The sequence below is a fragment of the Rhyacophila brunnea genome, unplaced genomic scaffold (genome assembly GCF_057557595.1).
Source record: "Rhyacophila brunnea isolate RB1 unplaced genomic scaffold, BYU_Rbru_1.0 scaffold_2, whole genome shotgun sequence".
NCBI classification, from domain to species: domain Eukaryota; kingdom Metazoa; phylum Arthropoda; class Insecta; order Trichoptera; family Rhyacophilidae; genus Rhyacophila; species Rhyacophila brunnea.
The window spans coordinates 40592219-40606275 of record NW_028232859.1 but is presented as its reverse complement, the minus strand read 5'-3'; the positions used below and the strand labels follow the sequence as shown (position 1 = coordinate 40606275).

Genomic DNA, 14057 nt, shown 5'->3' with positions numbered 1-14057 from the left:
AGGACGGGAGAGGGTGGATTGGCTCTATCTTTTTGCCAAGACAGTTGGACATTTGACGTTTTGCTGTGCTGAATTATTAGTTTATTCAGTCGCTTCACGTAATAATACATACAAAAATTATTGACGTAAACAGATTATGACAAATTATTTATCTCCATGGGTGGACGTCAAAGTCCAAACGAACCGCGGAACCAGAGATGCCTGAATGACTCAAAAAGAAAGTCAGTTCCTTTTATGTTAAACAGGCAAAGGCTCCCAACTCCCTAAAATGATAAGGATGGAGCATTATGATGAAGAAACCGTCACCAGATACACGCTCTTTTGTGACCATGTTACTAAACACACAAATAATGTGAAACATGTTACGAAATCTCACGATTTAAACTGGTTAAAACTAAAATCGTACTGTCGCAGCACCCTGATGTCTTATCTGGTGATATTATGTATTTGAGGTGTTCCGAATTACATATGTTCAATAATGAATGCTATATTCTTAAATTCCGTATATTATTCATTGAATCAAAAAAATAATTACATGGAAACACAGATTTGTAGGGAGTGTAGGGATTACTTTTTCTTAGGTATATATTTGTGACATTTTCCACCGTAGCGTACGATGAATGCATTGATGTCGAATTTTCTTTTGCATCCGGCGTAATTCATAAAGCGAATCTTTCCAAAGATTGCTCTTTCAGCCCAACCTTGATCGTGAATACCACAGATGGACCACATGCATCCTGTAACCAAGAAGAATTATATTGTGCAAGTTGTTGATCGTAAATACATACAAATGGCAATCTGATTGTAAATCTAGGGAAACTGAAATGAGTAACATAAGTATAAAATATCACAACACGAAAATTAAATGGTATTGAATTACTATAGCACTACCACCGTGTCAAGTCTTTCTTCAGATGTCGCTAGTCGGGTATAAAATAGATAATGTCATTATTGTTGGATAAAAAACCCTAGAGGCATACGGTCCCATCCGAATGTCTGAATGTGTGATCAGTTCATGTTCACTTCGTAAACACAAACACATCATAATTTTGGGCAATTTGCAATCTTTGTCTCATCTCATCTCAATTTTGGGCAAGATTGCAAATTGCCCAAAATTAGATATACAAAATAAATTCTATTCCTTTCCCACTTGGTATCCAATAATGGCTTGTTAGTCTTGGTACATTTTTAAAATGCTCCACCTGGTTGAAAAATCGACTGTTTCAAAAGATATTTTCCAAGAGTAATTGACAAAACTGTGGGTTGAACAAAGAATGAAAAATGCTTATGAATTTGTACCTAATATTTTCTGTTGAAGTCTATTCTATTTTTCTCACATACACATTGTGTACATATGATGTACTTTATCAGTTGTAAAAGCAACTGTGTGCTAGTGCAGAAAATAGTTTGATAAAATTAAATCTTACACACCGACAAATCCATTGGGGTCTCTGCCGTCCAAACTATAACGATCGTTTAGATATATGGCATCTTGCAAAGCCTTCTCCGGACTAGGTGTCCATTCCAATATCTTTTTTGCCCAATACATTCTCAAGAACCCGTGCATTTTCCCTTCTTTGACAAGCTGCAATTGAGCGGCGTTCCAGAGGTCATCATGGGTTAACGAATCTCTTAATTCCTCTGTAGTGTATACATATTCTCGTTTATCTTTTCTAAAAAAAAATACAATATTTACAAGTAAGTACTGTGTAAACCCGGTTTTACACGTTTATAAAATTATTTTTTATTAATAATCATACAAACTGGTTTGGAGCATATTATATTAACGAGATCTTTCACCTTTTCGAGAATTTTACTTTTCTTTTAAACTGGCAATGTTTTTTTTTTGCTGGGACATTATTTGAATGGGCGTAAACAAAAGAAAACACAAAATTTGTTGAAAATTAAACAATCATATTGTGTAACCTTGGTTTTGGGCACTGCAGTCATGAGATAAAATGTTGTCATGATCACATTCACACATTCAATATTCAACATCATATACTGAGACTCATGAAGTCCATCTTCATCGGCCTATTGTACAATAGTGACTGTATCAATTATCATTTTCACTTCAAAGTGAACCATAAAAAATTCTGAACCCTTTTGGTTGGAGGATCCTTTAATTATTTTTTTAAATCTCAGGGAACCCATATCTGACTGACCCATAATATTAGGTTAGGCAAAGGTTTACATCTGGCTTACTGGTTTGGCGCTTACTAGGTTTTTAATCTGGTGTAGGAAAAAAAGCCAGAAGACCATCATAAATGTGTTGTTCTTTCGCCGATCGGGCTCTAGAGAAGTTGGTAACTGATACTTTGTTTTATTGTAAAATTGCATTCAAAGACGAGATGTTGTTTCAACAGTATGACGCTATGTGCCATATGGCGACTGCAACCATCGACTTCGTGAAATAAAAATTTGGCAGTAAGTTGATTTCGAGAAATGGACCTGTCAATAGGCCTCCAAGGTCAAGCGATTTGACAACTCTAGATTATTTCCTGTGGAGCTATGAGAAGTCACCGGTTTATGCTTATAAACCAGCAACAATTAACGCCTTGGAAGCCAACATTATTCGTGTTGTTCATGACATACAGCCAGCAGTGCTCGAAAAAAGGCCCAAAATTGGATGCCCAGAATGCACTTCGTCAAGAACCCCCGCGGCAACCATATGCCCAAAATCATTTTGAAATGTTAATGCCATGTATTGATTGATGCTTTGAATAAAATTAACAATTTGATCAAAAGTGAATTTTTTTATAATTTCAAATTCTGTCAAGCTTAAAAAAACACTATTTTTTTTAATAATAGTTATCACATAAATATCTATGAAAACTGAACCTTTTGTGTAAACAGATTGTGTTAACTGATAAGGGGAAAATAAGGTTATTAACTGTTTTTATTAATTACAAAAAAAAGTTGGCATGTCGCAGTTTTTTTTTGCAAGGTTTAGCGAATTCTCACAAAACCCAAGAATCAATTTTTTTACAATACAAATGATTATTTGCCATTTTAGTCGACCCATTGGGTAATTTTCTGTATCTTCAGAATGCTATTTGAAAGAGTTTTCATAATTTTAATAATAGTTACAAACACTCGCATAGCACTTACTTATGGAGATCAAGAGTTATCTGTGCCCAATTACTTGCACCTTTCAAGTTGTCGTAGTTTTCATTATAAAAACAGAAATTGTCAGCCAGTTCTCTTCTCACTATGGCCTCTTCACAGAAAGCATTGACACTTTCGTTGTATTTTGACTCATTTTTCACTGACAATATAGCCCTCTGAACAGATACTTGACCTGAAATCAAAAGAACCATGTAAACATTATAATAAACATGAGTAGGTACATACTATAATCCAAGTATACTAACCACGTATTGTCTGGACTATCTCGTAATAAGCAAGTTGGTCGCCCCCAAGTATTGATATTATCATAATGTCGTTTGTGTCAAAAGAACTCATAAAAATCCATACACTCATATCTTTTTTCAGGGAGTCTACAATTGCGAAGACTTTCATACCTTGTTAAATTGCAATAAAAAAATGTGACAGTTGGGATTTGACCCAAAAACATTTTGATTACAAGGTAAGTAATTAATTTAATTGCATTGACACTATGCAACCAAAATCTATCCTATAGTAGTGCTCCGCAACCGGTGTGCCGCGAGACGATGCTAAGTGTGCCGCGGCGCATTGTGTTAAAAAATTCAAATAATTTTGTATATTATACAATACTTACTTAATGGCCAAATTTGCGTGCATGGCTGGTAATATATTTGAGCACCGAATAAAATTAATAAAAAAAATGCAAGGTCAGAATGAAAATATATTGATATGCTTCACTGCCATAGGGATATTAAATAAATTTACTACCATTGAAAACAAGAAATGAATTTTGGGTCCGGCCCAAAAACTTATAACTTTTCTGCAAAAGAAATTTCATCATTACTTTCATACAATCAATACGACTGCATTCGAAACCCTTTTGCAACCAATGCCGGAAATTCTATAGAAGCACTATAATTATATTCGTGAGGAATTTTGGTGAATTGAGGAACGACGTGGCGCTAAAAATGAATTTCGCCGATGTTCGATTGGGTATTTTCTGGATTTCGGTTAATAAAGAATATCCTCGGATTTCCGACAATGCTATCGCAGTTCAGCTCCCATTTTATACGACATATACCTATGTGAGCAACTTTTTTCAACTCAAGCTATAATTAAAAACGATAAGCAGTCATACTTGACGGGTGATAAGAACTTCGGGTTTCTTTTTCGTCAGAGCTCTAGTCTGGGGAGCCAGGCTCAGGGGGGGCGTGGCAGATCAACAAGATAAGTAAGATAAACACAAATTTTCTCTAAAGGTTAAAAAAAGTCGCCTGCGGCGCTATATTACTACGCTGATACTAATATTTTTAAATATCCGTTTGGGGAGTGTTTGTATTAATAAATACAAAAAATAGCTAAACATAAAATGAATACCATTAATTTTACCTCGAACACCATTTGAAAAACACCATCTACTTTAAAATATCACACTGTCTTTAACCTTAGCGATAGGTAGGGGGCCTGTTTCAGCATGTGGGGTCCATATTTTGATGTATATATTGTTTTACCTGTGGTGTGCCGCGGAATTCTGGGAATACCTTTGGTGTGCCATGGGTGAGAAAAGGTTGCGGAGCACTGCTATAGTATATCGTCGCCGTAGATGTCAAGGGAGCCAAGCCACAAATTTGGCGAAAATGATTAAAGTACACAAAAGAATTTTAAAATCATCGAAGATGCAGTGGTCAATGGATTTAAGCCACAAAACTATTTTGACTACAGTTTTTGTACATTTCAATATTCAGTGGTCAAGAGATATAACACACATAACTTCTAAGATACCTACTATTTTTTTTAGTTATTCGTACAAAATAATAAAAAGATAATACCACAAGTATATTCTATGTTGAAAGTTTCACTGTTATATCTTTAAAAACAAAAAAGTTTAATAAAAAAAATGTTACTTTTTTTGTCACACAAAATCTTTGAGTGCCTGTTTCTCAGCATTATGATTTTATGGGCTGGCTCCCTTGACATCTACGGCGACGATATGTTACTTAATGCAATTCTACCATTTATGTAGTAAAAAAAATGGACCGAGAAAAGTGGATGGAGCTAGAGGAGGCCTACATCGACTGACAATAATGTAATAAATAGAATTACGTATATTCTTATACTATAACTTTACAGTTTTCAATCTATGAGAAAAAATTGAAATCAGATAATTATTCGACATTTGTGATTTCAGTTTAATAATTTAACAATTTAACAAATTACAGTGTAAAAATATCTCACTTACCAAAATGAAACCATGGAGATAAATTACTTAAAGCATTAGCGAGAGGATCATTTCTTTTGGAAGAAAATATCTTCAAACGACTGGAGCAAAACTTATCTAACATTTTAAGACCTTCTTCTGTACCGGGTGTTGCCCAAGAGCATGCTCCAATCGACATATCTACATCACGTGTTTCGAGCGCTTTCTTCCAATCAATAGGCTAAAAATAATAAAATACAACACATGAACTCGGTTTGAAAAAATTATTATGCTCCTGAAATGATACGATAGATTGCCAATTGTCAAATGCCATTTTATTATTTATGTAACAATCCTGGTATTGCATTCACGGTAGGTCCATTCACATTTACAGACATTCAATGTGCGAAGCATGTAAAGTGACACATACACGATAAATATTCATTAATAGACAATCTGAGTCCATTAGTATATAATTTATCGTAGCCATACCAGTACTACTATGTCTCTATCTCTATTTTTTTTATGCAACAAACAATTCACAAGATTTAAGAACGTAACATTCTTTATTGAACATACCTACATAATTTTAAAACACCTGTGAGAAATATATAACTTCTTCTTTCGAAAAAATAGTTTATTAAATTATTAGCAAGTGCAAGGTTATAACAAAAATTTGGAGAGGCATTGGTTAGAGCACATAGGCACGAATCCAGTTGGGTGCTGTATTTTTTTCAAAAAGATTTTATCTAGTGGTAATATATTTCTCAAATTATGTATGTATTGACAAGTAGAGTATCCTGCAGATAACCTTGCCATTGTACACAGTGACAAGGATTTGTGTATACGCAACCGTTTAATTGTATTAGTAAAAGCCAGGCACTTGATTAGTTTACTCATGTATGCCGTATAATTATTGTATTAGTACATTCCAAGCACTTGATTGGTTTACTCACATTTTAATTCAAAAAAAAACTTTCCAAATGGCAAGGTTACGTGTGGCGGCCACTCTATTTTGTTTGGTATTTTTGTGATTGATTGGTGAATTTTCTACAAATTAATATTGCATTTAATTAGGCTTCGGCCACATAGGCAGGTGCTTCGCTAGTGCTGAGCTAGGTACTATGCCTGTCTACTAAAAACTTTACTGCCACATTGCACGCTACGTGCTTAGGTATAAATTCATTTGACATTTGGGAGCGTTCAAGTCAACAACGATATGTCACTCTCAAAACTAACCAGAAAGCTACTTCTTACAGAGAATTTAAGTTTAAAATTTCGAAAGTCGCAAATTCGAACTTGTTGGGTGCATAAAACGTCCATTCATCCCATGCGTCATTATTCATAACCTCAAAATATACGGTGTTTGATGTTTGTCATCCTGAAGAAACATCCGCCATTTTGCACAATGGCAAAATCACTAGGTGACACAATAAAAATATCCAACACGTTTGTTCACCGGGAGACTCACGAGGTGACTCGTAATCACATAGCGAGGTGCGAAGCGTGCATTGTGGCCATTGCGATAGAATACTGTGCATTCGTTCACTAGGATATGTCACCTAGCACGTAGCCACCAAGCAAGGCACCTGCCTATGTGGTCTTAGCCTTAGTGTTTATATCGTCAATAAATAATTTAAATCTTTAAATTTTAAGAAAGTATTTTTGATCAGTTGAAATATCCTTTTGAAGCTGACAAAACCAGTTAATATACTATTATATTGTATTTTATATTAAAAAATAGTATAATCCAGTAGTATAGCTGTTTAAAATTTGGGTCCCCTTCGATTACTGGGTAAAATATAGTATTTCCCAGTAAGTACAATAACTCATGAAACACCTTTACAGTGTGACTTTTCTATTATGCAAATAATAACTACCCACCCGCTGTGTATTTGTAAATACATCAAAAATATATCATTGGTATCAAGAATTTTTAATATTCAGTCTCGGTTAATGGATTCAGTAATAGAAATATGCCTACCTCAGCCACAATATCACTTGTATGTGGATGTTTTATGACAGGTGGAAACTGCGTTAAAAATTCATCTAACTTTGAATTTATTTTGTTGCGTATAGTTCTGGCGGAGTACTCCAGTTTTTCAGAAGCAACCCAACAAGGAACAATGTTGTGTGCATCGACTTGTATCAACGGTACATCCTTTGGCAAATTTTTCTTGACACTCTGCACCCAGGACAGAGGACCTCTCAGCGGACTGAAGTCGCAGACCACTGCACCGATTTCGTTTTTTTTTACCCACTGCGGTAACACTTCTCCGGCGCTTCCTTCTAATAAATGAAAAGTTATATCGAGTTTGGAACACTCTTCACTTACTTCCTCCAAACCTACAAAAGAAAACGTAAATATTAAATTATGTCAGTCATGAAGGACGTATCATTGATATTATGATTAGGTAATGTTACACCCCCGAATGGTCCTCATTTGGGGATGTCTTCTCTGGGAATCTAAAGAGGGCTGAACCATTTTAAAACCGACATATAGTACTTACTTAATGGTAGATTACGAAAAAAAAAAAAAAACGTGGCAACGTTGTTTGTCCGAATGTCAAAAAAATGCTGCATCTTGTACCCGCTGACAGCGAACGATTTTCCCACGCTGCAGACGCTCTAAGGCACCCAAATTGTAAACATTCACATTTCGTTGTCCGCAAAAATTATTAAAAATTGTATAATGTAGTAACAAAATAGTAATTTCAAAATAAAAATCGCCGTTTTCGACCATTTCGGTGTTATTTTGTTCACTCCCAAGTACCAAATGATAGAGGAAGCATCTTCTCGCTCTTGGCTTGACGGGAGATGTCAGTAACTATGTGCCAAAATTTTTAGGCATATATTTAGGAAATAATGAAAATTATTAGGTAGGTATTAATCATTTTATCAAGTATTTGCAAAATGATGATTTTATGTACCTAAGTGATAATATGCTTGAATATATAATATATATCGTCGCCCCAAAAGCAAAAGGGCACATGTGAAATTTTGACGGTTTTGAGTTATGAATGCAGTTTTCTTCATAATTTTTTTCTCTACATTATGGGCAAAATGGCATTTGTGAAGCAAAACCCATGAATTCACAATTGAGCAAAGAAAATAAAGGTTACTTGAAACTTGTAAACTGATCTTCATTTAATGTATAGGAAAAAGGTAACATGTACACGATTTTAGGAACTGTGCAATGTTTACAAAAATAATATAGGTAAAATAAAAAGGTAACAAGTGTAATTATTTAAAAGTGAGTAAGGGCCTTTGTACAAAAAAAATTTCGTTGCAGAAAAGGGGCACTTGTGAAATTTGTGAAAAATTGAAAAACATGTTGGCAGCGGACAAAGAGGCCCAAATAAATATTTTGAAAGATCACAATAAGCGTAAAGTGGACGCTCGCAAATCAAAAGATGAAGATAAAGCTATTCATAAATCTGTACATTAGAGGATAAACCGCGGAAGTCCAGTTTTTACCGTTTCTGAGTTAAATATGCAGAAAATTTTCTTTTATTTCATTACACAAATGAACGAAACACTGAAGTCCATAAGTAGTAAATTAACCGATATAGCTAATTAAAAAATCACTGAAGTCCAACTCATTTTAGTGCATAAACAACGGGTGTCCTTTTTACGATGTTTATGCTCTAAGAAAAATGTTAATAAACTATTATAATTCCATAAACACGGAAGTCCAACAAATGTTAGGTAGGTACGTATTATCATAATTTTCGTTTTTCCTTGTAAAAATCTACACGCGCAGTCGGATTTCGACAAAATTTGGACAGTAGACGGGGGCTGACGAGCCGGAGTGCGTGGTCGGGGTCTCAAATTTCAGATTTAACCCGTTGCAACCCGGGGACTGTTTTACGGTTTTTGCGGAAAAAAAGTCGCCGCGTACAAGGTCTTGAAACGCGGAAGTTAATGCTGCAACCCCCATTTTTTATTGAAAATGTCGCTAGAACGTGTACATTTAAAAAAATATTGGCGTTTATTTCAGCTTGATCGGAGATCAAATGGCAAAGTTAGATTAGAAAAACTAATAACCGCCAGGTTGGCGCGGGCGACGTGTTACGCGTAGATCGGAATGCTTGTATATACTTGTATGTAGTGGCATCAAAGCCGGAGTGCGTGGTCGGAGTCCCGAATTTCAGTTTTAACCCGTTGCACCCCGGGGACAGATTTATAATAATAAATAGAATTTGTACTACTTTTTTAGATATTTAAATGCAATAAATGTACAAAAAAATAAAAATCTAAAATATTGTATCTTTTTACTTTTTTAAATTCAATCCCTTGCACTCTACGTAACTCCCGGGCAGCGCCGGGTGATACAGCTAGTTATACATAAAGAAGTATTACAAAAATGTTTGATTTATTCTTCAAAGAATATAACCACATGAATGAACCCAAAATTGTGGCTCTATCGCCATATACCTATTCAAAATGGATTTTCAATTAAATAAAATAAAAATTTAATTCGGGTTTGATTTGCCAAGCAATGATACCTGTGACGCCTGCGATAACCCTAAGATGAGTCTTAAAGATGTCAATATTTCTTTTGAAGAAAAAGAAATTCAAAGACACCTTTTAGAAGACCACATACAGGAAGCAGCTGCAATTAAATAAGATTGATAAAACTCTTGCAACAGAAAAAATTACCAGTATGAAAGTAATAATGGTTGACTTGGAGAAGTGTTTACCTACTCCATATAGTTTCCATCTGAGAAAATTGTGGACTCTGAATTTTACAATTTACGATGATGCAAGTGGTGAGTGAGACACAACACTGATGTGGATGAAATAAAAAGTGGAAGGGGTGACAATAAGATCGGCTGCTGCTTGATGAAATGGGCATCTAGCAATATTTTAGCAAATATTGAAGAGCTGACGATTTGGTATGATAATTAATTGCCCTGGCCAAAATAGGAATATCATGATTGTTTTTTCATTTACCTGGTTTCTGAAAACCATTCCTACGCTTAAAATCATAAATCACAAATTCCTATTACGAGGCCATACACACATGAAGATAGACACTGACCACTCTATAACAGAACGTCAAAAAATATGCTGAACGGTATGCAGATTGTTACTCCATGGGATTGGGTTCAGTTTGTAGGGACATGTAAAAGAAACAAGCCTTTTAAAGTTATCAACATGGAGTTAAATGATATAAACAATTATTACTCTTTGTATGCATCACCTTTAGCTCCTTTTGTGGCTCGAAAAAAGAATATTGATGGCACACCTTTTTTTCTTTTTTATTTATATCTTAAGATGGCGCTGGTTATCTACGTTATAAGGCGAAGTTCTCCGATGAAGATTTCCAAACTGTGGACCTCCGACCTTCTCGCTCGCCGTAAAACGCCGCAAACTTTTTAAAAGCTGACAAATTTTCCCCTGTAGATACCAAGTCGCAATGGCCGACCAGTCCAACTGAAGGTCGAACCGACTTGAGAAGCTCTTCCATTTCAACCAACATAATATGGGGACACTCCCAGAGGATGTGATCGGCATCCTGCAATTCGGCACCTAAGCAAGTCGAAGATTCTATTAAGCCAAGAGCTTCGAAGCAAAACCACCGTGTCCGGTTAAGATCTGCAAACTATGAAACAATAGATATCTCCAGAATTTCAACAATTTTATGATAGAATTCCACATAATTCCTCATCAGCTGATGTCCCGGAGAATGACCAGGAATAATTCTCATTGCGTTGATTTTTTTCTAAAGCAATAATAAATTTCAAATAAGCTTGTACTTATGTAAATTAAAATATATATAATTCCTTTTCATATTTAGACTTGCTGAAATATTTTGTGTATTTGTAATAAAATAATTATTAATAATATGATGCACAGGAAATAAAAATAATTAATACCTACCTATATGGACTTCCGTGTATTATCTATAGGTGAAGTATTGCTTAGTGGTACTTCTACATTATGTGTTAGAACATAAAACACGGAAGTCCATTAATTTATTAATTATAAATAATTTGGTATTTCTATCTATACTATGGTCAAAAATAAATTTCATTATGAATAATACCGTTTACAGACCCTAATTACTATAGTTCTTTAAAAAGTTATAGAGTTTCAAACATTTAACCTACACTAAAATCACTCTCCTGAACAAAAGTCCAAACGTGACTTCCGTGGTTCATCCTCTAACGTATTGAAATGCATATAGGAAAAGGGTAACATGTGACTTAAAAATTATAAAAAAAATAAAAATTGCATTTCAATCTTGAGTAATTAGGTCACATGTGTTCCAAATTTCATTTCAAAATATTAAGTAATAACCTCTCCACGATTTTTATTCACTCCAAAAACACTTAAAATGCGTTTTTCTCAAAACTCAATTTAAACACAAGTGCCCTTTTGCTTTTGGGGCGATGATATTATACCTATATAATATAATTATTATAATATATTATTTTTATTTGTATGTGTTATTTTGTAGCGACTGGTCACAGCTGCTCAACAATCAAATAATATAAATACTTAACTGAAAGTGTCATTTATTCATCCAGGATGATGATGAAGTATTTGGCAATTTTGGAATGGTCGTGCCGAAATTTGAAATAGGTATATACAGTTCATAATAATATACAAGATAGACACATTTTAGTAGTTACTAACCTTTTAAGAGAAAATCAAAATGTCTCAAAGTAGCATCCAAAAATTTCGGTAGTAAACAAAAACAAACGTGTAAAGAGACTTCATTTTTTAGGGCAAGTTTTTGCGCAAACAGTATGGCCCAATTATCCTGAACCCTACAATCTCGCGACATCCAATATACAACACCTTCGCAATTTTCGGGTGTTTCTACTTCGCTTGAAATAATTTTTACTCGTTTTTTGTTGAATTTGAACTCATTCACTGATTGCGCGGTATCAAATCTGACAGTTTGTAAATTTTGTATAAAACTGTCAAATTTGGGCTCATTTTTCGTAAAGATAGCTGCATGTTTAGTTGTGTCTTTAGTAAGTTTGATCTTCTTAGAGGATGAGGCCATGGTCCGAATTCCAGATCTGATAGAAAACACTGACACGGTTGAGAATTTCATGCAATATACAAATTCCGAAATATTAAAACTTCTACCGCCAACAAAATAAAATATCACTGAATAACCATAGACAATAAATGTATTTTGGATTTACTCAGTGTTGCCATATTTTGAAAGTGGAATTATAGTACAGAGCCTCCAAAATTATAGTATTTGGGGATAAAATATAGTACGCGTTGTCATCTGTTGAAAATGAAAATTTTCCTAATTTTTCATAGTCGGCTCGTTTTTATTAGGAGAAATATTTCGCCGCGGGCCGCATGTTCCATATTTTTCATAGTCGGCTTGTTTTTTTTAGGAAAAATATTTCGTCGCGGGCCGCAGGTTCCCAATTTTTCATAGTCGGCTTTGTTTTTTTAGGAAAAATATTTTGCCGCGGGCCGCAGATTTCCAAATTTTCGAAGACTACTCGATTGCGAAATGGCAAATGCAAAATTATAGTACTTTTATATTAAATTATAGTACGATTTTCAAAATTATTGTATTTTGGGCGTACTATACTTATTTTATATCGTACATAGTACGCGGACCAAAATTATAGTACAAATACTATAATTATAGTACGGTTGGCAACACTGGATTTACTACACTTCTACCAAGATAATATAGAATGGGTGGGAATTAATCGCACAATGCAATAATCAAAATTCACAAAAAAAAAATAACTTTAACATTTGGAAAGTAGTTTTCACATATATTAAATGATTTCACAAATAAATAGATGAAATCACATAAAATAGTTTGTTTCACAAAACAAAAATCATAAATCACTCATTGTAAATATAAATTCACTCAATTTTGACAACTGCACACATTTGTAAAATTGTTCATCACAAAGAAAAGGTAGAAATTCACAAATGTCAAACTAATAATTGTAGCAGCAATACAATTTATTAGAAGGCAATCGCAAAAATGATGCTTAGGTGTCAATATAATTAATGTTTAACGCAGTAATATAAATATGTGTATATTCGTGCTGCTATCGTTCATATATTATTTGATGTAAATCTACAAATAAATAACACCACCTAGGTATATCTTTTTCGGTTCATCGATATAAATTTTGGTAAATGTGGCGCATATGCCGTCATGAGATTGTATAAGTATCATTTTTGAACTAAACCTAACCTAACCTATTCTAACGTAATCTAACCTAATATAACTTAACCTAACCTAACCCAACTTAACCTAACCTAACCTAACCTGACCTGACCTAACCTAACCCAACCTAACCTAACCTAACCTAACCTAACCTAACCTAACCTACCCCAACCTATTATTAGGTACCTAATAATATAATCTTAGATTGCGATAATGAAGTATCAAAATCTATGAGCATTTCAAATTTTAAATTAACAATAATTGGATCGAAAAACCTATGTGCCGACAGAAAAAGGTATTTATTATAATTGTCTACTGGAATAAACTGTTTTCGTAAAAAAAATCATAAAAGCTCATGACGGTATCTGCGGCACAATTACCTAAGTTTTAATTAACGTCACTTTCTAAATAGGTATTTATAGTATTATTTGAATCTGAAAGTAGGTACCTAATACTTACTTATGTTTTGCCAAAATATTGTTTAAAATCATTAAACCTAATTTTCATAGAGTTTGTATTCTTTTACGATTAATTGGTTACAATAGTATATTGATACGTGAAGACTACTTTTTCCTTAGT

The 14057-nt window shown here is 34.0% G+C and overlaps 1 protein-coding gene across 1 annotated transcript; it reads right to left on the bottom strand.

Annotated features, from left to right (window-relative positions):
• Nucleotides 1–418: 418 nt before the first annotated feature.
• phr (deoxyribodipyrimidine photo-lyase photorepair) lies at nucleotides 419–12437 on the bottom strand. The gene is made up of 6 exons (XM_085946749.1): nucleotides 11951–12437; nucleotides 7290–7651; nucleotides 5348–5546; nucleotides 3112–3301; nucleotides 1432–1673; nucleotides 419–737 (listed from the first exon to the last, which is right to left on the bottom strand). Exons 1-6 carry the CDS (start codon nucleotides 12375–12377, stop codon nucleotides 568–570), a joined length of 1590 nt encoding a protein of 529 aa, XP_085802875.1. The 5' UTR covers nucleotides 12378–12437; the 3' UTR covers nucleotides 419–567.
• Nucleotides 12438–14057: the final 1620 nt, after the last annotated feature.